Raw genomic sequence first — 24,162 nt, 5'->3', positions numbered from 1 at the left:
ACTACTTGATCTGCTAATTTTAGCGTGTACATATGCATATGGCAGGCATGCACATGAAAAGTTAAATCACAAATAGCACTGTATATATTTGCATTATCAATCTTTTAAACAAAAATATTGTTGTAAAAGTAAATTCTGGGTTGACATCTTGCTTGCCAAGTTCAAATCTGCACTGAATTTTTCAGGCTCAGTCCTAAACCTCTGATAATTGGCATTTACCATGGAAATGCTCACAACTGAACACAGCAGCATGAGCAACACCTAAATAATACAGGTGGAACCTCTCTACTCCAGCACTGGTGCCAAACCAGAGAATTTGCCAGACCATGGGAGGTCAATATGTCTAGGAGCATTACAAATACATCCACTGCTTACTGGAGTCGTAGAAGACATTTAGGAGAAAAGTAGAGCTAAATAACAGCATAGAACACAGACAGCCAGGACTGAAGGCTATAAACAAAGTGTATGCATCCACGGAAAACTTAAACATCTGTGATAAGTGAACAGCCAGCTACCTAAAATCATGATAGACTATGGAAGTTGCCAGAGTAGCGCGTGCTGTACTAGAGTGGTTCAACCAATACCTCTAACACTTACAGCAGGATTAGAAGTTGAGACAAGATAAACCACACAGCCAGGACCATCCCTAAGGCAGTGTGGGGCCCAGGGAAAGTCACTTTTGTCCCCACCATCCCACCTCCTTTAATGTTTTTATACAGGTAAAATCTGGTTACAGTAAACTTCCAGGGCAGCTCCTGGCTGCAGGTTAAATACTGATAACGCCTAGTTGCATAATTATAATGTTGTTATATTGTAGTTTTTTATTATAGTTATAATGAAGCTCATATAATGAAAAGAACTCATTGATCATTAGTGCCATTACATTCTGAAATACACTTTCCTGCAGGACTGTGGGGGTGGGGGTGCACTGGAAGACCTGGATGGTACTATGGCTTCCTCACCTGAACCCCCAACCTTTCACCCTTCCCCTACCACGTAGCCCCACTTAACCCCTCCCCACAATCCCCTTGCCCCACACCACTCTCCTTTTAATTTCTCCACTCCTTTGATTCCTGCTATGGGCCCCTACCTTAGAAGCATTCACACGCCTATTTCCCCCTGCCCCCACCACCCAACTGCTTATAATTTCATCAAAATCAAATTATCACCCATAACTCTCAAACTGTAGCACCTTATAGGCACCTGTTTCAAAACTTCGTTTGGCTTATCCTTAGTTACGTTAACTGATGGTCAGGTGAATTCACACCATCTGTGTATATGAAACTGGTCTGTGATTCATCTAAAACATACTCAACACATTATTCTCTGTTTAACGGACCAGAAGGAAACCGTTTTGGGGAGCAGCCTGTAACTCAGGCTCAGTCAAATGACCTGGCATTTGGATCATTAGCGCTACTCTGCATCCCCAGGTGGCAGATTTCCAAGCAGTCAGAGTAACCATTCAGATTTTAGAGCACTTAGGTCGAGTCTGAAAGCTCAGAAAATGGTGGGGAACCCTCTGCTGTATTTCTGTAATTTGCCAGTGCTGGTGCATCCTTACATCCTGGTACTGCAGAGCAGGGAACCCCAAGGCAGCAGTCTGCTGCTAGAGAACTGAAAAAAGCAAGGGCGACCTTGAGGAAGGGGATGCTAAACCCCGCCGCCTGGAGTCTGGTAGCAAGGACCCCCAACCACCACCACACACCCAGGGTTGGGAGAGGAGAGAAAGGACAGTGGAAGGAGGAGGTGTGGTGCAGTGGGAGGAACACAGTTTGGGCTACGGGAGAGGGGTCCTGATAACGACTAGCTGCTGGCACTTACCTGTAACTGGAAGGGTCCCCTGGACTAGTAGAGGATCCCACTACCAGAATAGGGAAGAGTCTGTCTTTTCAAAATGGAAACCTGGAAGGTCAGGGTCAGGCCAGGTCAACCTGCCCTGCACAGACTGCATGCTGGATTGGCACTAGGGTGTTGCACGAGCACAAGGGCCCTGCGGAAGCCAGCAGGTAGAAGTAAGGAATAGGTCAGCCAGAGCCTGGGGAACGACAGCAGGCAATACATAAATAAATGCATGGGGATTGCCTACCCCCGATTCTCCTGCATGCCCCTCAAGCATGGAACCCTCAAAACTTCAGGGCCTGAAGCAGTTGCCCCAACTCATCCTATGGAGGACACCGGCCTTGCACTCAGCAAAATCAAAATAAAACAAAAGACTACTTCAAATTCATGGAATTAACCAGTCAAGTTCCCTAACAAATCTGAATTAGTAGCTTTTTAAATATGACCAACCAGATCCACAAGTTGATTTTTAATAGATACATTCTTCCTCCAATTGTAACTTTCTCATGATCAAAGTTTTGAATAGACATTTTCATCCCAACTGATCGCTGTATAATATAAGAAAAAATATGACGTTGGAAGTGAATCAGATCTATGTCAGTAGCTTGAGTTAACTTCCTCCTACGATCGATGCATTTGAGAAAGCAAAACAGACACTGAAAAGCAATAGAGCACTTGAAGTGGATAATGTACAAACAGAACTTGGTGGACAGGCATTCATCTGGCATACTGCAAGCTTGTCAATATTATTTGAAAGTTTGGAAAAAGGTCCAGGACTTGGACACAGTCTGTGATGGTTCCTATACATAAGAGAGGGAGCCCACTGTTAAAAGGAACTTACTATATAATCTCATCATTGACACACCCTAACAAGATACTACTACTCATCATTCTGAAGAGAACTGCACCTAAAACCTGCTTTGTGACTAAAGAACAAGCTGAGTTTTAGACCCAAAGTAAGTTGAATGGAGGAGGTATTAGGGAAGCATCCTATTACCTATGGCTTTTCCTACATTTGGATAAAGTATTTGTTGTAAAAGAAAAATTTGTGATGAGCGAGAATGAACTAAAATGAAACTACTTGCTTCTGTCTTTTTTGCCTTCAATATTTTGCTATATATAAGACATGCATAACAAAAGACAGACTTTAAGAAACTATTGGCCTTCAAATTGAAATGTTACAGGCAATATCTGCACGCTAGTTATACCTCACATATGATCAAAAAAAGACTGTAATCACCCAAATTTACAGCACAACTGGAATGATAGCTGGTATCAAGACAATCACATGCAGAAAATGTGAATTTGCATGTGGGGAGGGATGAGTGGAGAAAGAATGTCAAAGCTAGCTTTCCAGGGACGGATGTTAGAAGACACTCACCAAGAGTATGTTTCGAGAATGTGGCTGACTGTATAGGCCATATGACCAAAAGAGTCCAGGGCAGCCTGGGGAGATTGCTGTGAGTTCTGGGTCAGTAGCAGGGGAGTTAAACCACACCTGCACACAGCAATGGTGACAAGAGCTGTGGGAAGCAGAGCGACATGGCACCAGTGAGCTCTGCTCTCCTGAGCAATATAGCTGGGAGACAGGCTCAAGGGAGCATAGTGAGCTGTGGCTGGATCACTCTGCTTCTCACTACCGTAATGAGTGAAGTGGGGCAACCACTGCTGCCAGTGCCAGACCCCCTGGTAACTGCCAAGCTTTGTGCAGTGGGACCAGGATGGGGACGCAGGTGGAGTGTGTGTGTCCCCGGCCCTGCATCCCCTAAGGGAAACCCTGTACATGGCACAACAGCTGTGTGAAGATCACAAAATGTGGAGAAAGATTAATCAACCATTGACTCCCATGTGTTGTATTTAGTGACCACTGAGAAGTGACTGTGCTGTTGCAGAGAAACTACATTAATTCTTTGAATCAGTTTTCATACCTAAGGATGTTAGGGAGATTCCCAAACTTGAGCCATTATTTTTAAGTGACACATCTGAGGAACTGTTCCAGATTGAGGTGTCATTAGAGGTGGTTTTGGAACAAACTGATAAACTAAAGAGTTATATGTCAACAGGACCAGATGGCATTTACCCAAGAATTCTGAAAGAACTCAGATGTGAAATTGCAGGGTTTTTAATTGAAGTTTGTAACCTCTCCTCTAAATCAGTTTTCTGTGTCAAGTGATTGCAGTATAGCTAATGTGACACAAATTTTTGAAAAAGGCTCTAGAAGTGATCCTGGTAATTACAGGCTGGTAAGCCTAACTCCAGTACTGGGCAAATTGGTTGAAACTATAGTAAAGAACAAAACTGTCAGATACGTAGTTGAACACAATTTGTTGAGGAAAAGTCAACATGGCTTTTTGTAAAGGGAAATCACGATTCACCAACATACTAAAACTCTTTGAGGCTGTCAACAAGCATTTGGGGATCCAATGGATATAGTTTACGCAGACTTTCAAAAAACCTCTGACCAGTTCCCTCACCAAAGATTTGTAAGCAAAGTAAGCTGTCCTGGGATAAGAGAAAAGGTCCTCTTACAGATTAATAACTGGCAAAAAGAAAGGAAACAAATGGTAGGACCAAATGGTCAGTTTTCGGAATGGAGGGGGTAACTAGTAGTGTCCCCCAAGGGTTTGTATTAGGACCAATCCTATTCAATATATTCATAAATGATCTGAAGAAAGGGGTAAATAGTGAGGTGGCGACATTTGCAGATAAAACTGCTCAAAATAGCTAAGTCCAAAGCAGGTTGTGAAGAGCTTCAAAAGGATCTCACAAAACTAAGTGACTGGGCAACAGAAGGGTAGACAAAGTCCAATAGTGATAAATGAAAAGTAATGCAAATTGGAACGCATAATCCAATTATACATATAAAATGATGGGGACTAAATTAGCTGGAACCATTCAAAAGAGGGCTCTTGGAGTCATTGTGCATAGTTTTCTGAAACCATGCAATGTACAGCAGCAGCAGTCAAAAAAAGCAAACAATGTTGAGAATTATTAAGAAAGAGACAGAGAATACCTCATTGCCTCTATACTGAATACTGCATGCAGATGTGCTCTCATCTCAAAAAGAAGAGTTATGTTGGCTTTAGAAAAGATTCAGAAAAGGGCAACAATGATTGGGGTATAGAACAGCTTCCATATGAGGAGGGATCAATAATACTGGGATTTTTTAGCTTCGAAAAGAGATGACTAAGTGGGGAGAAATGACAGAGACCTATAAATCATGACCAGTTTGGAAAAGGTGAATAAAGAAGAATTATGTACTCCTTCCTATAACACAAGAACTAGGGGTCACCAAAGGAATAGGTAGCAGGCTTAAAATTCATGGAAGATAGGTTTATCAATGGCTATTATTCAGGATGGTTAGTCTTCCTTGAAGATGGTCCATTGTCAACTACTCAGGCCTCTGGACTTTAATTTGGGACATGGATTCTGCTTATAGGGGAATATGCAATACATTCTTCCTTTTAAAGACCGAAATGCAAAAACGGATGTCAATTTGTCATTATGGCACTACTGGTAAAAGGCCCCACTACAATAATGAAGTCCTAAACCATCCAGATTCTCATAGTAAACAGGGCAGTATCAAAATACCTGAGAATCCTTCCAATATTACCTAAACCTATAGGAAGAACAAGCTACATGAAGATGCATTTCAGTAATGCGGTATTTTACTTTATAAATTCTATTCTTAGATCAATTCATTTCACAGGAAGATGAAATAACTGAGGACTTAGAACTTGCAGAAGTCCTATAGCAAAGGGCTTCCCAAACTTCACATAGCTGGGACTCTTTTTTCAGTACCTTTTTTTGCAGCCCAAAAATATAAATATAAATGCAGAGGAAAAAAAATGAAAAATGAATAAATTTTCACAGTTTATTATTGATTTACAACAATAATAGCACATAGCGATAATCTGCATATTTTCTAAGGACTGGTATTTTTTTTTCCCCAAGGACTGATACTGGGCTGCGGACCACATTTTGGGAAACACTGCTGTAGTAGATTTACGTAACATGCCATTCTCATTATTCATGCTCTCTCCTACTGAACAAGATGCAACTACCAAACACAATTTTTCAGAAAACCTAGAATAACTCCTCACTCCAGTTCCCCCAAGCATCTCATGTTCTTCCTTCTCTTCTAAACATTCATCACAAACTCTTACACTACAAGTGTGATATGCCATCAAAACGTGACAAGCAACAAAAAGCACAAAACATTGTGCTTTTGTTTTGTTCATGCTAAATATATCACTTATCTACAGTGTAAGTATAAGACCTGTTCTACGAATGTTCTTATTGCAAGAGTGAAGCCAGTATTCCATACTTCAAAATCCAACACAACAGGAAAGGGTATGAGAGCTACAGGTCACCACATTATTAATACAAATGTAGATGAAGGGAGAAAAAAACAAGCAGTTGATCAGTTTTGCTCCAATTTGTCTCCACTCCCATCATGTAAAAATATCAGGCCTCCAGCTCCTGCAGCTTTTTACAAAGTTTGAGAGACAATCTATGAAACAGTGAAGAAGAAACCTTCAAGGGAAATGCAGAGATGAAATGAATTACAGTAATATCTAGAAACTTCGGATCGCATTTGATGGTGTACAGTGAGATCCACCTTGTTTGAAAAAGCTTAATCTAAACAAGCAAGACAAAAGGAACAAAAAGTAATAGTAGAATTTACTATACCAGGCTTACAACAGAGTTCTCATGACTCAATCCAGCAGATCATCAACGGGACCAAAAATTCATGGCTATCCTTTAATTTTCACTAGAGACTTAACATCCCCCACACATACACTACAAAAATAGGGGCTAAAGCAAAGTAGTCACATACAGGATTTCTTTAATTCCTTCTCCCCACTTTTAGATATACAGAAGGAATTCTCATTACTTTGTTCAGTTGGCCATTTCACAGGGAGTGAGAGAGTATTGCCTTGTGCAAGCACATTGTAAAGTCTGCCACAAGACACAGACAGCTGACAGGGAGCAGCTCAGTTTCCAAATCCTGAGTAGCCATCCAAAGCTGCTGAAATTAAGAATAGCTGTTGTCTTTCCACGTGTTTACTTATTATGATTTATGAAAAGTTCTTACCTGTTAACACAGTAGTACCGACTGTGGGGAACGTATGACGTGTATTGTGTTTTTAATCGCTTTCTCTCCATCTCCTTCCAACTATCTTCTGTCCACTTTCTTTTTGCCTGTTTCTCTTCATGTTTTTTCTCTACATATTCTGCATAGGTCTGGATCCTATAACTTTCAGCATATCTGCTGGTGTTTACAGCTGTGGGGAAGAAGAGTGTTGGATATTATGTATAGAATAGCCTTTAATACAGCCTCCCTCCCCGAAATATTTTTTAAAGAAAATGGAGTGAACAGCTTGATCTATGAATATACACAATTCAAAGTTCAAGCTTTAGCAGTAAGAAAATGCAACAAGATACCTCTAATTTTATTACAAAAACTTTAGGAATGCAGGATGAACAAGAAACAAAGATCTATTGTGAAACTGCAAAGGACACCTTCCAAGTAAGGGTGCCCACACTTTGAAGTCAACTGTCTAGGACAGGGAAACTAGTTTGGAATGGAGACTTCCACTTTTACTCCCAGGAGAAGAAAGTTTACACTTGACACTCATGGATAGCCATCTTAGTCCGAATCCTCAAAAACAAAAAGTCCTGAGGCACCTTATAGACTAACATTTATTGGAGCATCAGCTTTCACGGACAAAGACCCACTTTGTCAGATGCATATCATGACATGCATTTGATGAAGTGGGTCTCTGTCCATGGAAGCCGATGCTCCAGTAAATCTATTACTCATTGATACAATAGCCTGCAGTAAAGTAGGACTTCCTACATTCACAGATAGCATCCTTTGGGGAAGAAAACAAGCTGTTTCATACCGTCTTAATTCACATTGTTGCATGTTAGAATGTTTGTTCTTTGAGCACTGCTAACAAAAAAGGCCTCACAAAAGGGTTAATTGGGTTGAAGATTTCTTTAAAGAAATGAGAAATCAACAACTCTTCAGACATTATCCCATCCTGACTGCTCGTTGGCAAGTAAAAGCCTTCTTGGATTTTTTTTTTTCTTTTAAGTCTCATTACTTAACTGAGCAGGTTTAGTTTGCAAGTTTGCCAGGAAAAGATTACATTTACAAAACCTTTGACAAAACCTAGTTTTGATAGATGTACAGCACACTTTTAGTTGGGCTGCATTTTCTATTAAGCAAAATATTCAAAGCAAGCAAGAAAGCAGTCTATCAATTAGCACCCAGTTACTCCCATTATTGTAGCCTTCTTCTGCAAAGACAATTTCACTGAAACACACCTGTCACTATATGATGGAAGGACTTCTCTCAACACATGCAGAATTAGGATCACTTAAAAAACAACTACCCACTTTCATTAGCTGCCTTCACACAGCAACAATTTACCAACATTCCTTCAATTTACAGTAGTTTTACAGCTCTCAATCTTTACTTTGCAAACCCAGTTCTGGCCCGAAGCCATTGCTATAATGGATGACTCAGCAAAATAAATTGGCTGTCATCCGGTGTCCTTTTTTTTGTTTCCAGCTTTACTATTTGAAAGAAAGTACTACAGTGGGACCAGTGACATTAATATTTTACAAACAGTTCACAAGTTATTCACACGCTTTGTGTAACTCAAAATTTAGTGAAGTTAGGCACAAAATGCTGAATATTATCACTGCTTTTTCAGTCCTTGGCAGGAGACAAGTTGCTCCTCAATTAAAATTTAACACTACAGCTAGCCAATGTATGGAAACTGGCTTGCCTTAAGCTCACAGTTCCATATAGGCTGGGAAGCAGTGTCAATCATGTTGGAATTTATTTTAGTTTGATGAGGGAAGTTGGTTCCAATAAATATATTTAAGGTGGTATGTCATTAATGATCTTTGAGTAATAGGTGGCATATATTACTATGAACCATAAAAAACTTTTACTGCATGTATACATAGCCAAACTATAGCACGCATACATATATATGAATGTTATAGACAGCCGGAATAGTCATATTTTACTGTGTGTCATTAATAAAAGAATTGTGTAGGATTCTTGTAGCTACAGTAAGGCATTAAACATATGCTTCCACACCAATAAAAACAGTCAATAACTACCAAGTTTCAGGATCTGTATCCTTAAAGGTTATAACTACACTAAAAGTGCTGTTATCCAGCACTCCTCAAGAACTCAGAGTGCCGGATAACCAAATGTGCCAGAGGCCCCACTGCTGCTGCCAGTGGCTAGGCAGCTGACTCTTGGCCAGCAGCTGCTAGACCCAGATGGGAAGCTGGCCGCACTGCAGCTGCCAGACAGATGGCCTTGCAGCCACCAGCCCCTGCAGCCACTGGCCCCAACCCCACCTGAGCAGCCAGCCTAGAGCCACAGGCCACAGCTGGGTAGTCAGCCACCTGGCCCTGTTGCAAGCAGCCCCACTCCACTGACCGTGGCTGGGTGGCCACTGGTGGAGCAGGTGATGTCAGCATGCCAGTTTTCCAAATTCCAGATAACCCATCTTTTACTGGATTAAAGCTAAATATTGCCCAAAGGAGTAGTTTTAACCCTTTACATGTATGATTTAAACATGGCCAAAAATAGTAGAACTGCAAGTTCTTCCTCATATTTTCTCATCCCAAAAATCACATTTAATACTTCTGAGAAAAAATCCATAGGAAACAGCGAAGCAATAAACAGACCTGCATCTGACGAAGTGGGTCTTTGCCCACGAAAGCTTATGCTCATATATTTCTGCTTGTCTATAAGGTGCCACAGGACCCCTTGTTGCTTTTGCAGACCCAGACTAACCCGGCTACACCTCTGATACTTGAGCAAAGCAATAGAAATCTGAAGTGTACATTGTTTTAAAAATAATTTCCTATGGAGTTAATATTTCTTCGCCTGATGGAGGAACAGGTTCCCTTTGAAGTCTCTATTTTAGATTCATACTAAAAATGCTAAATTCTGCACTAAAATTTCAGATTCATATATACAACATTTTAAGATGCAACACATAGCTGAAACTTTCTTGTATGGTTTCCAGAACCAACTAAGATAAAGAAGGGTGAGTCTTTAACTCAATTTGCAGCTATAACAACATAGCTTTTAGAATAGTATTCCCCAAACCACAACAGCACCAACACACTACATAGTATTGTCTCGTTTTGCATCTCCTAATGATGTGTTTCCACAGCTGAATCTTAGTGAAACAGACTGAGATTGAGCTGATGAAGTGGGTCTCTCCCACGAAAGCTCATGACCGAATAAATCATTTTGTTAGTCTTTAAAGTGCTACATTTCTGCTGCTTCATTTTGTTGGAGTACAGACTAATATGGCTAGCTTTCTGTTACTTTAACGCAGCGAGCTCATTAAAAAAATTAGTTTGCACTGTTTTGTTAGCCTACAAACACTGAGTTACACCTCCTTAATCTGAGTTAGCAAATCAGGTTTTTGATTCCAACAGCAAGCAGTTAAGTTATACATCAAATCAAATCCACTAAATGACTATTTGAAAAACAACTAATTGCAAACATAACACCATGTTCTGAAGAACATTTCTAGACCAAAGTATGGCCCCCAGTTACTAGGCACATTATTAAAGAGTCTGCTGAGCCTGAGTGATCTAAAAGGAATGTGCACAAAAACAAAGATTTTCTTTCACCAAGTCACTGCCCTTGCACAAAACTGAAATCATGCCAGACAGCCACTGACACTATTGAGCATAGAAGGTACGTATGGTCCTACAGCTAAATACACACATTAAATTTGTACATAGAAAGCCTGCTCAACGTATATTATATACAAAGAGCTACATTAAAAGAACCTTAAATCAAGCACTCGAAAGTTAGGAAATTGCAGAATAAAGGTTACTTAATTTAGTTTTTTGCATGCATTACGATACTGTCTCTAATTACATGACTGCATGCTCTTTTATCCCCACAAAACCCTAGAGTCATTCACTGTACAGCAGTTGTTCTCAAACTTTTTGGCCCATGGCCCTGATCAATGCAAATCTAGCACCTACCCATGACGACATAGTATTTTTATCTCTAAACACTTTAAATACTAAATTATTCATATCAGGCTACCGGAGCTGTAGCATAAGGAGTGTGTATTACCAGGAAAAAAGGAAATAATAATAAAAACCAAAATAATTAAACAGATTAAGCACTTTATCTTGGCAGTTAAGCAAACTTCACTTTAAATAAAATATTAATTTATGTCCAAAAACGGTTTCAATGTTGTGTTCATTTATGGCAGGTGTAGGGAACCTTTTCTGAGTCAGGGGTCACCAATTTACAGAAAAAAAAATCAGTCGGGGTCATGCACCCAGACACCCAATCTCAGCCCCAGCCCTATCCCACTTCCTGGAAGTTCCCTCCTACACACTGAACCCCTCATTTTGGCCTCACCCCAAAGCTGGGGGGGGGGTGTCTCATGAAATCTCCTAACCACAGGAACCCAAAAGAGTTAATCTGACCTGAGGGAAGTCCTGAAGCTTGGTCCTCTCTGAAACCTCTCTTTCCTCCCCACGCCCATGCTGTGGGGCTGGACCGCTGCAACAGTGAGGTATCTCATTTAGGCTGGGGGGTGAGGGTGGGTGTCTGGGTAGAAGATATGGTGCTGGAGCTCACTGGAAGTGCAGGTCTGGCCAGGAGGGAGAGTGCATAGTTACGTGCATGCAGGTTATGGTTATTTTAAATTTGGTTGGACTAGCTGCTCTGTATTTGCTCGTGTTGTTGTTTAACCTGATGTTTTTCCCCTGAAACTTTTAAACTAAATCCCAAAGAAATATTTCTCTCTGTGTTCAACCCATGATTTACTTTTCTCTTATTTTGTGAATAAATCTGTTTTTAAGCAACTGATCTGATCCTGTGTCCTAAGAAAAGTCTGTGCCTTTGAGCAAAAGGGTCAACTACTGAATCACAGTTTTTTGTGTGCGTCTAAGCTTTCTCCTGAGGCAGGGTTAGGAGCTTGGGGGCAGGAAGATGCCCTGAGTGTGTCTTCCTGGGTTAGGGGGTCTTTTCCCACTGAGGTGGTGGCAGTGACCTTACCCCCCCCCCCACCCTCTGGGTGAAAGAATCTATGACCTGGGAAGTTTTAAGGTAAAGCCTATGTATAGGCAAGACTTTAAGACTCAGAGGGGCACCACTATCTGCACTCCAAGTGTGGAGTAGGGAAGGAGCCCCTGACAACCTTGGATGTGGAAGAGAGGACAGCAAGCCTGAGTGAGGCAGGAGCGCGTGTGATTGCATAATGTTTTGCAAAGATGTGTTCCAAAGATCGAGTTGCAGCTCTGAATACATCTGTTTATCGGACATTCTTATGGAATGCTATGGAAGCTGCAATGGCTCTAGTGGAATGCACTGTGACTCTTGTGGATCTGTGGAATAATTAAGTCCTGTCCAAGTAGGAGGCCACAGCTTTCGTTGAGCATGTGAAGGCATGCTTCAAGGGTGCCCCTGAGCTGTTTAGGAAAAGTTCAGGTAAGCGTATAGATTCAAACAACGAGAAGTCCTGTGGCACACTACAGACTAACGTATTTTTTGGAGCATAAACTTCCATGGAGCATGCATCTGATTCAGTGGGTCTTTGCCCACGAAAGCTTATGCTCCAAAAAAATGTGTTAGTATATAAGGTACCACAGGACTTATTGTTTTCGTGGCTCCAAACTAACATGGCTATCCCACTGATACTTGTATAGGTTCATTAATGTAGAAAGTGCAGACAACTTCTGGCAAAACTTAAAAAGTGTGGGTATAGTGTGGTTTTATCTTTGTGAAGAGAGTGCAAAGAGGGTCTGCAGCAAAGGCTGCTATTTCTCTCACACGTCTGGCAGATGTGAGCACCACCAGAAATGCCACGGGGAGGAGGCATGAGACCAAGGGTTTAAAAGGGGGCCTTTTAAGATAATTAAGGACATGGTTAAGACCCCAAGGTGATGAAGGGTTCTGCACTTCAGGGTATATATCTTGGATTCCTATGAAAAAAACAATTGGTGATAGGGTGGGAGAAGATAAAAGTCATCCACTGGTTCATGTAAGGTTTACAGCTGCTAAGTGGACTTTAAGGGAACTCAGTGACAGACCAGATTCCTTAAGGTCCAATATGTAACTGGGTACCACAGAGAGAGAGACTGCAGTAGGAGACACTTGCTTTTGTTGGCACTATAAGGAGAATCTTTTCTACTTATGAAGTTAAGTACAGCTCATTGAGACATGACAGCTATTCAGCAATGCTTGCTTTACTCTATTAGAACAGGTTTCTTCCCCATGCTGGAACCAGGGAGGAACCATACTTTGAGTTGAATAGTTACTTGATTTGGGTACAGTGTGCAACCCTAGAGTTGTGATAGGAAATCTGGTTGCTGGCATAGTGGGTGAGGATATCAAACTGTAAGTCCTCACAGATGAGAAAACCAGGTCTGTCTTGGCCATGTCAGTGTGATAAGAATACTGTGTGTCTGGTATGGGAGTACCTTTTGTATGACTCACAGGATAAAAGGTATGGAGAGAAGGCACAGAAGAAAGATGTGCTCCACATAATGAGATTGGCATCCTCCAGTGATCATGGTTTGCATAGACATCATGTGGGAGTTTACGGGGGTCACATGCACCCCCTGCATTGCCCCAACCCACACTTACCATGAGCATCACTTCTAGAGGATGACGAGGCTGTCCCCACTGCTCTGGAACAATACAGCCCAGGAGTAATGTTTTCAAGCCATTCTGGTCTAGGGGAGGAAAAATGCCCCCACACCCACCAGAAGTGGCATGGGTACGTCTAGGGGAAGAGGCAGGCAGGGGAGGAGCAGGAGCAGGAGCCAGGAGAGGGCAGGGTATGGGTCAAGCAAGGCAGTGAAGTGGGACACAGGCACTTGGTTGGTGCCTGCCCCCACAAATCACTGCACTGGTCCCCTCTGCTGATTTGGATCCCATTCTGGAGCAGAATTAGGACGGCATTTGTGGTTTTTATGAGTTGCGCAGAGGGTGATCTGAATATCGCCTTGAGAACCGTGTGGTTGATCTCCCAGTCGTGTTGATCTGAGACGTAAAGAGAAGTTACTCACCGTAGTAACGGTGGTTCTTCGAGATGTGTCCCCGTGGGTGCTCCACCATAGGTGACGGCTTGGCCGGCGCCACAGATCGGATCTTCCAAGCAGTTTCTGCCGGACCGCGCATGCGCCGGCGCGCGCCGCTGGCCATGTGCGCGATCCGGTCCCCGCCAGTTCCTCGACCAACCGCCTCGGGTGCCCCTGCAAAACACTAACAGAGATCCGAAGCGGGGAGGATGGGCGGGAAGTGGAGCACCCACGGGGACACATCTCGAAGAACCACCGTTACTACGGTGAGTAACTTCTCTTTCTTCTTCGAGTGTCCCCGTGGGTGCTCCACCATAGGTGACTACCCAGCAGTAACCCAAGATAGGTGGTGGGTAATCGGATTATGTGCAGCTGGTGCCCGAGAGGACTGCTGCAGAGAGACGGGTATCCTCTTGGAATACCCTGTGAAGGGCGTAATGTTTGGCGAAGGTGTCGTAGGATGACCAGGTCGCCGCTCTGCAAATGTCTTTCAATGCAACGCCCTTGAAAAAGGCTGTTGATGCTGCCACCGCCCTGGTGGAATGAGCCCTGGGAGTGGCCGACAAAGGAGTCTTTTTGAGCTCGTAGCACATTTTTATGCAGGATACAATGTGCTTTGAGATTCTCTGCGATGAGAGACCTTCTCCTTTCGATTTGGGAGCGAGGGAGACTAGGAGTCTATCCGTTTTCCGGAAGGACTTGGTCCTGTCTACGTAGAAGGCTAGCGCCCTCCTCACGTCCAGGAGGTGTAGGCGCGCCTCTTCGCTGGAGTTATGAGGCTTTGGATAAAACGAGGGTAGAACAATAGGTTCATTGATGTGAAACTCGGAAGAAACTTTGGGAACAAAGGCTGGATGCAGCCGTATCGTTACCGCCTCCTTGGAAAAGACAGTGCAGGGTGGCGTTGCCATGACTGCCGCAAGCTCGCTCACCCGACGAGCTGACGTAATTGCAAGAAGAAAGGTCGTCTTTATTGTAAGGAGGCGAAGGGGAACCGTGGCCAAGGGCTCGAACGGTGGTCCCATGAGTGTGGTAAGCACCAGGTCCAAGCTCCACGAGGGTGGAATCGGTTTCCGAGGGGGGTAGAGGTTTACCAACCCTTTGAGGAACCTGGTAACCATAGGGTGGGCGAACACCGTGTGCCCTCCATCCTCATGTCTGAACGCCGAGATGGCGGCAAGGTGGACCTTTAACGAGGATAGCGAGAGTCCTGCTCTCTTGAGGTCCAGTAAATACTCTAGAATTGTAGGTATAGGCACCGAAAGGGGGGCCAGCTGCTTGGTAGAACACCAAGCCATGAAGTGAGTCCATTTTTGTTTGTTGGTTTTCCTAGTGGAAGTCCTCCTGCTACTTTCTAGGACTTGCTGTACTTCCACTGTGCATGTGCTCTCTAGGGAGCTGAGCCATGGATTAGCCACGCTTGCAGTCGCAGGCTTTGGGGGTGCGGATGCACTATGGACCCCTGGGCTTGCGTGAGCAGATCCGGCGCCACCGGAAGAGGCATCGGTGGGCGGTCCGACATGCGCAGGAGTAGGGGGAACCATTGTTGGCGATCCCACGTTGGGACTATCAGGATCATCCGAGCCTTTTCTCTCCTGGCTTTTTGCAGAACCTTGTGGATCAGCACTGCGGGGGGAAATGCGTAAAGCAGGGGGCCCCCCCACGGGATCGCGAACGCGTCCCCCAGGGACCCCCGGCCCAGCCCTGCTCTGGAGGAGAATCGTGGGCACTGTTTGTTGTGCTGAGTGGCAAACAGATCTATTTGGGGAAACCCCCATGCGTGGAAAATCGGCCGTAGTAGATCGGGACGGATCTGCCACTCGTGGGTGAGCGCAAAACGCCTGCTCAACTGGTCTGCCTTCACGTTGTGCGCGCCCGGCAAGTATGAGGCTCTCAGGATTATATCGTGGGCGATGCACCAGTTCCATAGGCGGATTGCTTCCGCGCATAAGGTACGGGATCGAGCTCCTCCTTGCCTGTTTATGTAAAACATGGTGGAGGTATTGTCTGTACTGATCCCGACGACTTTGCCTTGTATACGGTCTCGAAAGTGTTTGCAGGCGTTGAACACTGCTCTGAGCTCTAGAACATTGATATGTAGAGACTGTTCCGTGGGTGACCACAGTCCTTGAGCCACCTCTTCGCCCATGTGCGCTCCCCACCCTATGAGGGAGGCATCCGTAGTGAGGAAAACCGATATTTGCGGCTGATGGAAGGGTACCCCTGGTTAGCAAGTTCCCGGGGTTTACCCACCATTGCAGGGATTCGCGCACCCCAGGTGAGGGCGACACCACCCTGTGAACGGTGTGTACTGCCAGCTTGTATACACTTGCCAGCCAGTGTTGCATGCTGCGCATGTGCAACCTGGCGTTCTGTACCACAAACGTCGCCGCTGCCATGTGGCCCAGCAGCTGCAAGCACGTCAAGACCGGCACTGTAGGGCTGAAGGTGATGACCTGCACGAGGGAACCGATGGCTCGAAAGCGAGCCTCTGGTAGGTATACTCTCGCCGAGACCGAGTTTATGCGAGCCCCTATGAACTCTATGTCCTGTGAGGGGTCTATCTTTGATTTTGCCAGATTGATAACCAGGCCAAGTGAGGAGAACATGTTTGCTGTGACGCGTATCATGCGGAGAACCTCCCTTTTCGAGGTCCCTTTGAGCAGGCAGTCGTCCAGATACGGGAAAATAAACACCCCCTGTCTGTGCAGGTAGGCTGACACCACTGCCAAGGTCTTGGTGAAGACTCTGGGGGCCGAGGAAAGGCCAAACGGTAGGACCTTGTATTGGAAGTGTTCGTTGCCCACCATGAACCGGAGAAAACGCCGGTGAGCCAGATGGATGGTTATGTGGAAGTACGCGTCTTGTAGATCGAGGGCTGCGAACCAGTCTCCATCGTCCAGTGCTGTAAGGATGGAGGCAATAGTGATCATCCGAAAACGTTGCTTGCGTAGATACCTGTTGAGGCCACGAAGGTCTAAGATGGGCCTCCAGCCTCCTGTCTTTTTCTCCGTCAGGAAATACCGAGAGTAGAACCCTTTCCTTTGCAGTTGCTCCGGCACCTTTTCCACCGCCCCTATGAACTCGAGGTGGGCCACCTCCTGCCTGAGCCTGGCTACATGGGAGGCCTCCTGGGGGTGGGGCTTGGGCAGGGGTTGCGGCGGCGGGAGCGACTGGAAGGGGATGGCGTACCCCGTGGCTATGATCTCCAGCACCCATTTGTCTGTGGTGATCCTTTGCCACTGGTCGTAGAATGGTCGGAGGCGATGGTGAAAAAGTCGTTTCGGATGATCTTGTGCAATGGTGGTGATGGCGCAGCCCTGGATCTGTATGTCAAACTTGTGGCCTTTGGCCCCGCCCCGAGGACGGACGGCCCTGTTGTGAGCGTCGCCTGGGGGTTCTGTACTGCTGGTGCTGCTGATGCCGCCCTTGCTCGTAACCCCTGTGATACTGGGGGCGCTGTTGCTGGTACTGGTACCGCCTTTGCTGTGGGTAGTACCTTTTCTTTGAGTATGGAGGGTGTAAATCCCCAGGGTCCTGAGTGTGGCTCTTGAATCTTTACTGGAATGAAGGACCGAGTCAGTTGATTCAGCAAACAGCTTCTGCAAGTCGAAGGGAAGGTCGACTATCTTCGCCTGCAGATCTCTCGGTATACCCGAGGTCTGGAGCCAGGACTCCCGTCGCATCACCACTGCAGTTGCTGTGGAACGTGCTGCCGTGTCCGCAACGTCCAAAGCAATCTGAACTTCCATCCTCGCAGCCGCGTAGCCCTCTTGCACTATGGCCTTGAGGACCGGCTTTTTGTCCTCTGGAAGCGAGTCCATGAGGGACGTTAATCTGGCATAGTTGTCGAAATTATGGTTCGCCAAGTGCTCTGCGTAATTTGCCATTCGCAACGTTAAGGTGGAGGAGGAGTAGACCTTTCTGCCGAACAGCTCTAGCTTCTTGGCATCTCTGTCCGTTCCCCCTGTTTTAAATTGAGATGTTTTTAATCTTTGTTGCGAGGACTCCACCACCAAGGAGTTTGGCTGGGGGTGGCTAAACAAGAACTCCATGCCCTTCGCCGGCACGAAGTATTTCTTATCTGCTCTCTTTTGGACAGGCGGAATAGTTGCAGGGGTCTGCCATATGGTAGTGGCGGACTCCAAGATCGCTTCATCAAGCGGTATTGCTACTCTGGAGGAGGCCGGGGAGCTCAAATTTTTAAGGAGCTTATGATGTTTCTCTTGCACTTGTGCTGTCTGGATGCCTTGCGTGAAAGCTACCCTCTTAAACAGCTCCTGAAACTGTTTGAGATCGTCCTTAGGATGGACGTCCCCTAAGGCCGTGGCCTCATCCGGGGAGGAAAACGAGGAACCGCTGGGGTACATTTCTTTGGACCCTTCCGGTTCTTGATGGTGATGGTGCGCCCTCTCGCTGGAGGTTTGCGAGGGAAAATCTCGTGGGTCCACGGCCAGTCCCCCCTGGGATGCTTGAGTCTCTGTCCCCGATCGCGATTGCCCTCGGGGGTACGAGGTAGTATGTGGGGATCTTTCCCTGGTAGATTGCCGATGGTGTCCATGCCCCGCGTGGTAGGGACGACCATGGCAGTATAGGCACTGTTCCTGGGAAGGTGACCTTGACCATTCCCTTTGCACGTACCCTCTGTGTCTGGGAGAGGGGGATCGTCGAGACACTGGAGAGAGCGATTTTGCATAATAGTCCAGCGTTTCAAATCCCAGGAAGGGTGAGGGTGGTGCCAGCCATGGGGAGGCTGATTGCAGGAAAGGAGAAGGGGGCTCCGGGTAGGCTAGGGGGGACCCCTGCCTTCTGGTTGGAGTCTGCAACATGAGCGGAGGGCTGTGAGAAAAGAGCTCCACAGCCCTGTCTGGAGAGGGGCTGCAGTGCCTCCTCTTGTGTGCAGCCTTTCCCCTCCCTAAGGGAGGTAACTCCGCCCCCTGATGGGCGGGGGATCCCGGCCCCGTCGGCACCGTGCTAGGCACGCTCGAAGGCGGTGCCGCATGTGCGGAGTCCTTCTGCGCCTGCAGGCTACGTGCCTGCGCGCCCTGCACCGCCGGTTCCCCGGGGGTCGGTGCCGCTGCCTGCGGTGCCACCGGTACCGGCGCTTGCTTAGCTGCCGCCCTGCCTGCGGTGCAGGGCGGCTGGCTGATTATCGGAGGCTGAGCCGCTTCCACGTGGCTCTCCGTGCCGCCGCCGATCAGCTGTTGCTGCGGCTGGGGGCTGCTTGCTCCTCCCGTCCCGCTCACTGTTGCTGCCGGCAGGGATCGGGTTGGAGAAACTTTCCTCCGTTTTTGCGCTGATGGAGTGAGGGAGGCAGCTTTTCTTCTAAGGGCCCCGGAGGGTCCCTCCTGCTGCGGCCGCTCCGGCACGTCTGGCTGGAGGGCCTTGTCAAGAAGCAGCAGTTTAATCCTCATCTCCCTGTCTCTCCGTGCTCTGGCTGTTAATTTTGCACAGAAGGCGCATTTTTGTGCCACATGGGACTCCCCCAGGCACCTTATGCATAGATTGTGCCCATCGGACACTGGCATCGCCTCTCGGCAGGACTCACATTTTTTAAAGCCTGAGGAGGACATTGTTGGTGAGTCTTTGAGTTTGTTTATGGGTACTTAGCACCTTCTTTGTGCTGTTTCCCCGTCCGATGGCCTGCCTCAGCAGGAGGACTGATGGCCCTAGCTCCCGGCCTCCGGCGCTTGTTACTGGGACTGGCTTGAGCTGTCCCTCCGTAGCTTGTTTGTTGTTTGTTTTTTTTTTACAAAATAACAACCGGCTACTTATGGTAGCCTAAATAACTGAAAACTTTAAAGAGAAAACATATAAAGTCGTTGAATACGCTATGTGGCTTTAGCCTAGTCGGATTCCGTCTGCAGCCGACGGCGGTTGAGAGGAACTGGCGGGGACCGGATCGCGCACATGGCCAGGAGCGCGCCAGGGAGCGGCGCGCGCCGGCGCATGCGCAGTCCGGCAGAAACTGCTTGGAAGATCCGATCTGCGGCGCCGGCCAAGCCGTCACCTATGGTGGAGCACCCACGGGGACACTCGAAGAACAGCTGATGTTGTCTGCTCTATTGTTTTAGGGGCCCAGGAGGTAGGAAATAGTCAGGGTTATTGTGTAACAGACATACGTGTTCCATAGTTTGAGTGCTTTGGTGCACAGGGAATGAGATTTGGCTTCTCCCATTGGTTGATGTAGAACATGAATGTGATCTCATCTGAGAATGTGTATTGTCTTGTTTTGTATTTAGGGTAGGAAATGGTAGCATGGATTTTGCTCCGTGCAAAATTCCACAAGATTGATGTATAATAAGTGGTATTCTTGTTAGTACTATTTGCCCTGGATAGTGTAGTGGTCTAGGTGAGTGATCCAACCTATAAGGGAGGCATCTGTGGTAAAAATGCACAATGGGGTCCTGATGGAAAGTAACAACCATCAGCAAGTTTTGAGGCTGTGACCATCAGTGCTAGAAAGTGAGTATGTGAGGCAGAAGCGCGAATCTCCTGCTCAGGTTGCAATGGGCAAGTGTGTATACAGTAGCAAACCAACTCTGAAGACAGTACATGTATAGTCTGGCATATTTCACCATATAAGCAGCATCTGTCATGTGCCCCAAGATTTGGAGGCAAGTCCTAAGAATAGCATAATGGCTGTGTGTAACTGTTGTCACTGTACTGAATCTGTGTTACGGAGGTATTGCTTTGGCTTTTGTGGCATCTAGGAGTGCTCCTATCAACTCTAGAGCTTCTGGGGGTTCCATGGTCAAATTCTGTGTTATCTGGAGGCCAAGATGTTAAAAAAGGTCCATAGTCACACACACCATGCTTAGGATCTTGTGGTGTGTACTGCCCTTGATCAGGCCATTACCAAGATAGGAAAGTATTATTGTCATCAGAGGTGTGCTACCACAACTGTGAGTGTCTCTGAGAAGATATGGGGTAGGATGGCCCTCAGAGATCCTCATGGATTCAGGGACTTACTTCCTAGCACAAACTATGAAATGTCTTTGGGAAGCCCCTCTCCCATCACATACCAAATGGCTTAGTAGAAAGACTTAATGGGACTTTGTCAGCCATGATATGTAAATTTGTGAACGAACACTCTGATGATTGTGGCTTGGTGCAGCAACAGTTACTGTTTGCCTATAAAGATGTCCCAAATTCCAGTTTGGGATTCTCACCCTTAGAACTGATGTATGGCCATGAGGTAAAGGTCCATTGCAACTGGTAAAGCAGCAAGGGGAAGGGTCTACCCCTTCTCTAGGAACTAATATTTTGAATTTTGTATGCAACATACAAAATAGCATTAGAAACTCTTTACACCTTGCTCAAAAGAACTTGCAGAATACTCAGCAAGAGCAGGCAGCTTGGTGTGACAAATATGCGAAACAACAGTCCTTGAAGGTAGATGAGCAAGTCATGATCTTGAAGGCATTCCAGGCAAATAAGATGGAAGCATCCTGGGAAGGACCATATTCAATTCAAGAGCACTTAAGCATGGTAATCTTATAGCTTTACTAGATCCTGACCTTAAGCCTAAGGTATAACATGTTAATTCTCTAAAGCCTCCCCCTCACTGCCCAAGAATTCAACATTCTTCAGTTTACTGCCCAAGAGAAAGACAAAGCAAAAGGAAAAGGAAAAGGCAGAGTAGAAGATGTAACCCTGATGGCAGATGGTGGAGCTGAACACCAGGTTCTCCCCAGTGTTTTCAACCACTCCAGAACAGACCAAATGGGCATTCCACTCCATTAACACACGTGATGCTCACCCAGTCAACTCAATCAAATGACTCCTTCAAGCCAAAATGGCTATAGAGAAGAAAAACAAGAACATGCTACACAGGCAGGTGTAATTTGCCCTTCAGAGAACACATGGACTTCTCCAGTAGTCTTAGTTCCCAAACCAGATGGCAAAATCTGCTTTTCTCTGGACTACCTTAAGCAAAGACAGAGTCTAGGAGTGGTTTATTTGGCTAGCTAGCACTTGAAGTGCCAGGCTGGGGAATCAGTTGTGAAAACTTTCCGGACCTTTGCGAAGACATTTACCATTAATATTACCAACAAAACCAAAGAACTTTTATTGTCTCAGGATTATGAACAAAGGGTCCAACGCAACTCAACTTGTGTGAAATTTCTTAAGGGAGGCATAGTAAGGTTGGCAACTGGGTCTCAGGATCATCCATCTCATTAAAAATCTTGAGATATGTTATTGTTTTTATGTATGTGTATTCACATTTCTATGCCAATTAATAGTTTTTTTTACATTCTACATACTTATTTTCTTACATCTGCCATAACAGAAATTTCCATTGGTTTGGATTACATTAGACATATGAGGGGGGCCCTGCTAACTGAGGAGCAAAAAATGGGGTCTTATGTAAGAAATTTTCTCACCCCTGCTCTAAAGGATGGCTTCCTTTCCAGAGCATTGCAATCATCTACTAATTCTGGCCCTAGAAGGACTTGAGATGCTCTTAATATACTAGGGAATTCTGATCAAATTATATAGGTCACCACGACAAACAGTTTTCTCAGAAGAAATTATCCAAGAATTGCCACATTGGGGGGTAGTCAAAGGCCAAAATAAAGGCAGTGGAAGGGCTCTTTCCATTCATGAGAGGGATCTTTGCATCACACCCTGAATTAGAGACTTCTTCTGTCTAAGATACACATACACCCACCTTCCCCAATCTGAACTCTTTGTGTTTTTATCACACCTATTCTCAGTACATATTTGGTGAGGCTGGAAAATCACGTAATCTCCATTTTACAGCCTGAAAGCTGAGGTATGCCCTCATACCTCAGGGAGTTGGGCCCTGAGGTTCTTTAAGAGCCTGGTTGTATCTAGATGGTTAATACCAGAAAATGCAGAGAAAATAAACTTTTTATATTAACAAGAAATAACAACTTTTTAAGAAACAGTAAAAACTATGCAGAAAAAATATCTATTGAAGGGAGGTAACTGGGAGCTGCTGGGGTTCTGACTTAAGCCAAAGGTGGTAGAAAAGGAACTGAAGGATGGCAGGTAACACGCGATGGTTAACAGCCACTGCAGAAGTGAGGTGCATACACCACTGCTGGGGTAATGCTGCTAAAAATCATTCAACTAGAAGCGAAGGGCATTCTAACACCTAATGTGAAGCACGCACAGGGACGCTCCTTGCTAAAGCAGCTATAGCTTTTTGCTTAGATCTGGCCCCCAAAGCTTGAGGCTCTCCAGCTGGTGCTCCAGCCTCATGGTCCCTCCATGATGGAGAGGGGAGCCCTGTGCCTTGCAGACTGGAGTCAGGCAAGCTAGGGCTGGATCCTATTCACAGACTCTACCTGGTGAGGGGGGTGGAGAAACAGCTCCGCATGCTGATACTCCCGCTCTCCCATCCTCCAAAAGGCGAACATTGCAGCATTGGGAAGCACTACCTGAAGGTTTTTTCCCCATCACTCTGAATGGCTGGAATTGTGGCTAAGCAGAGGGGAGATGCACAGGAAAGTGCTCCCCCATTGCCCAGATACTGCACCCTGACTGATCCTGCACCCCTGCCACCCAGACCCCCCCCACCTCCAGCCCACTCCTGCACTCTCCCTCCTGCCCAGATCTCCCACTCTGCGTCTGAACCCTCCTAGACCCCACACTCCAAGCCTACTTCCTAGCAGCACCCTCCACCAACTGAGCCCCTCATTTTGGCTCCACCCAGAGAGATGTGGGGACAAAAAATCTACTAGCCCAGACCCCTTAAGTTCTGAGGCTGGTGTGGAATGAGGAGAACATCTTTTTTGCTTCTCAGTCAGAGGCCACATCAGTGCAGGTGTGCTTTTTTTTTTTTGGCTTCTTACTTTTCTGTGGCCACTGACAGATTAGTCTATGACTCCTGGCCCAAATAAAGGGTTTTTAACCTGCTTTACAGGGATTTGGGAGGCGGGGGGAGGGAGAGAAAATACAGACTTAAATTTACATTGGATGTTCATCTACATGAACAAAAAAGAAAGCCCAAAGTTATTATTTGTTCTTCTCTCCTTATGTCAAAAATCAAAGTTTGTCGGTAATTAAAAAAAGAGTTAGTTACTTTTGTAAGTGTTTTCTGATACGTGTAGCTTATACCTATTCCATATGCACCCTCCTTCCCCTCGGTCAGAGCAGCTGGCAAAAATGAACTGAGGGCGGTCTGGGCAGCAAGGTCATAAATAAGATACGGGGTCAGGTAAACACATCAGGAGGTAGGGACAG

At 45.8% G+C, this 24,162-nt stretch overlaps 1 protein-coding gene across 3 annotated transcripts in view; it reads right to left on the bottom strand.

Moving 5' to 3' along the window:
- PARN (poly(A)-specific ribonuclease) overlaps positions 1-24,162 on the bottom strand; it is a 186,779-nt gene that overhangs the window by 29,357 nt on the left and 133,260 nt on the right. For all 3 annotated transcript variants that reach the window (XM_075010325.1, XM_075010326.1, XM_075010327.1), the window contains one exon: positions 6,938-7,127. In XM_075010325.1, the coding sequence (XP_074866426.1) occupies positions 6,938-7,127 (190 nt within the window). The remainder of the gene's footprint in view (positions 1-6,937; positions 7,128-24,162) is intronic.

Source organism: Carettochelys insculpta, chromosome 16 (assembly GCF_033958435.1).
Source record: "Carettochelys insculpta isolate YL-2023 chromosome 16, ASM3395843v1, whole genome shotgun sequence".
Classification (NCBI taxonomy): Eukaryota; Metazoa; Chordata; order Testudines; family Carettochelyidae; genus Carettochelys; species Carettochelys insculpta.
Note: the sequence above shows the minus strand (reverse complement) of the source record. Positions and strands in the feature narration are given on the sequence as shown.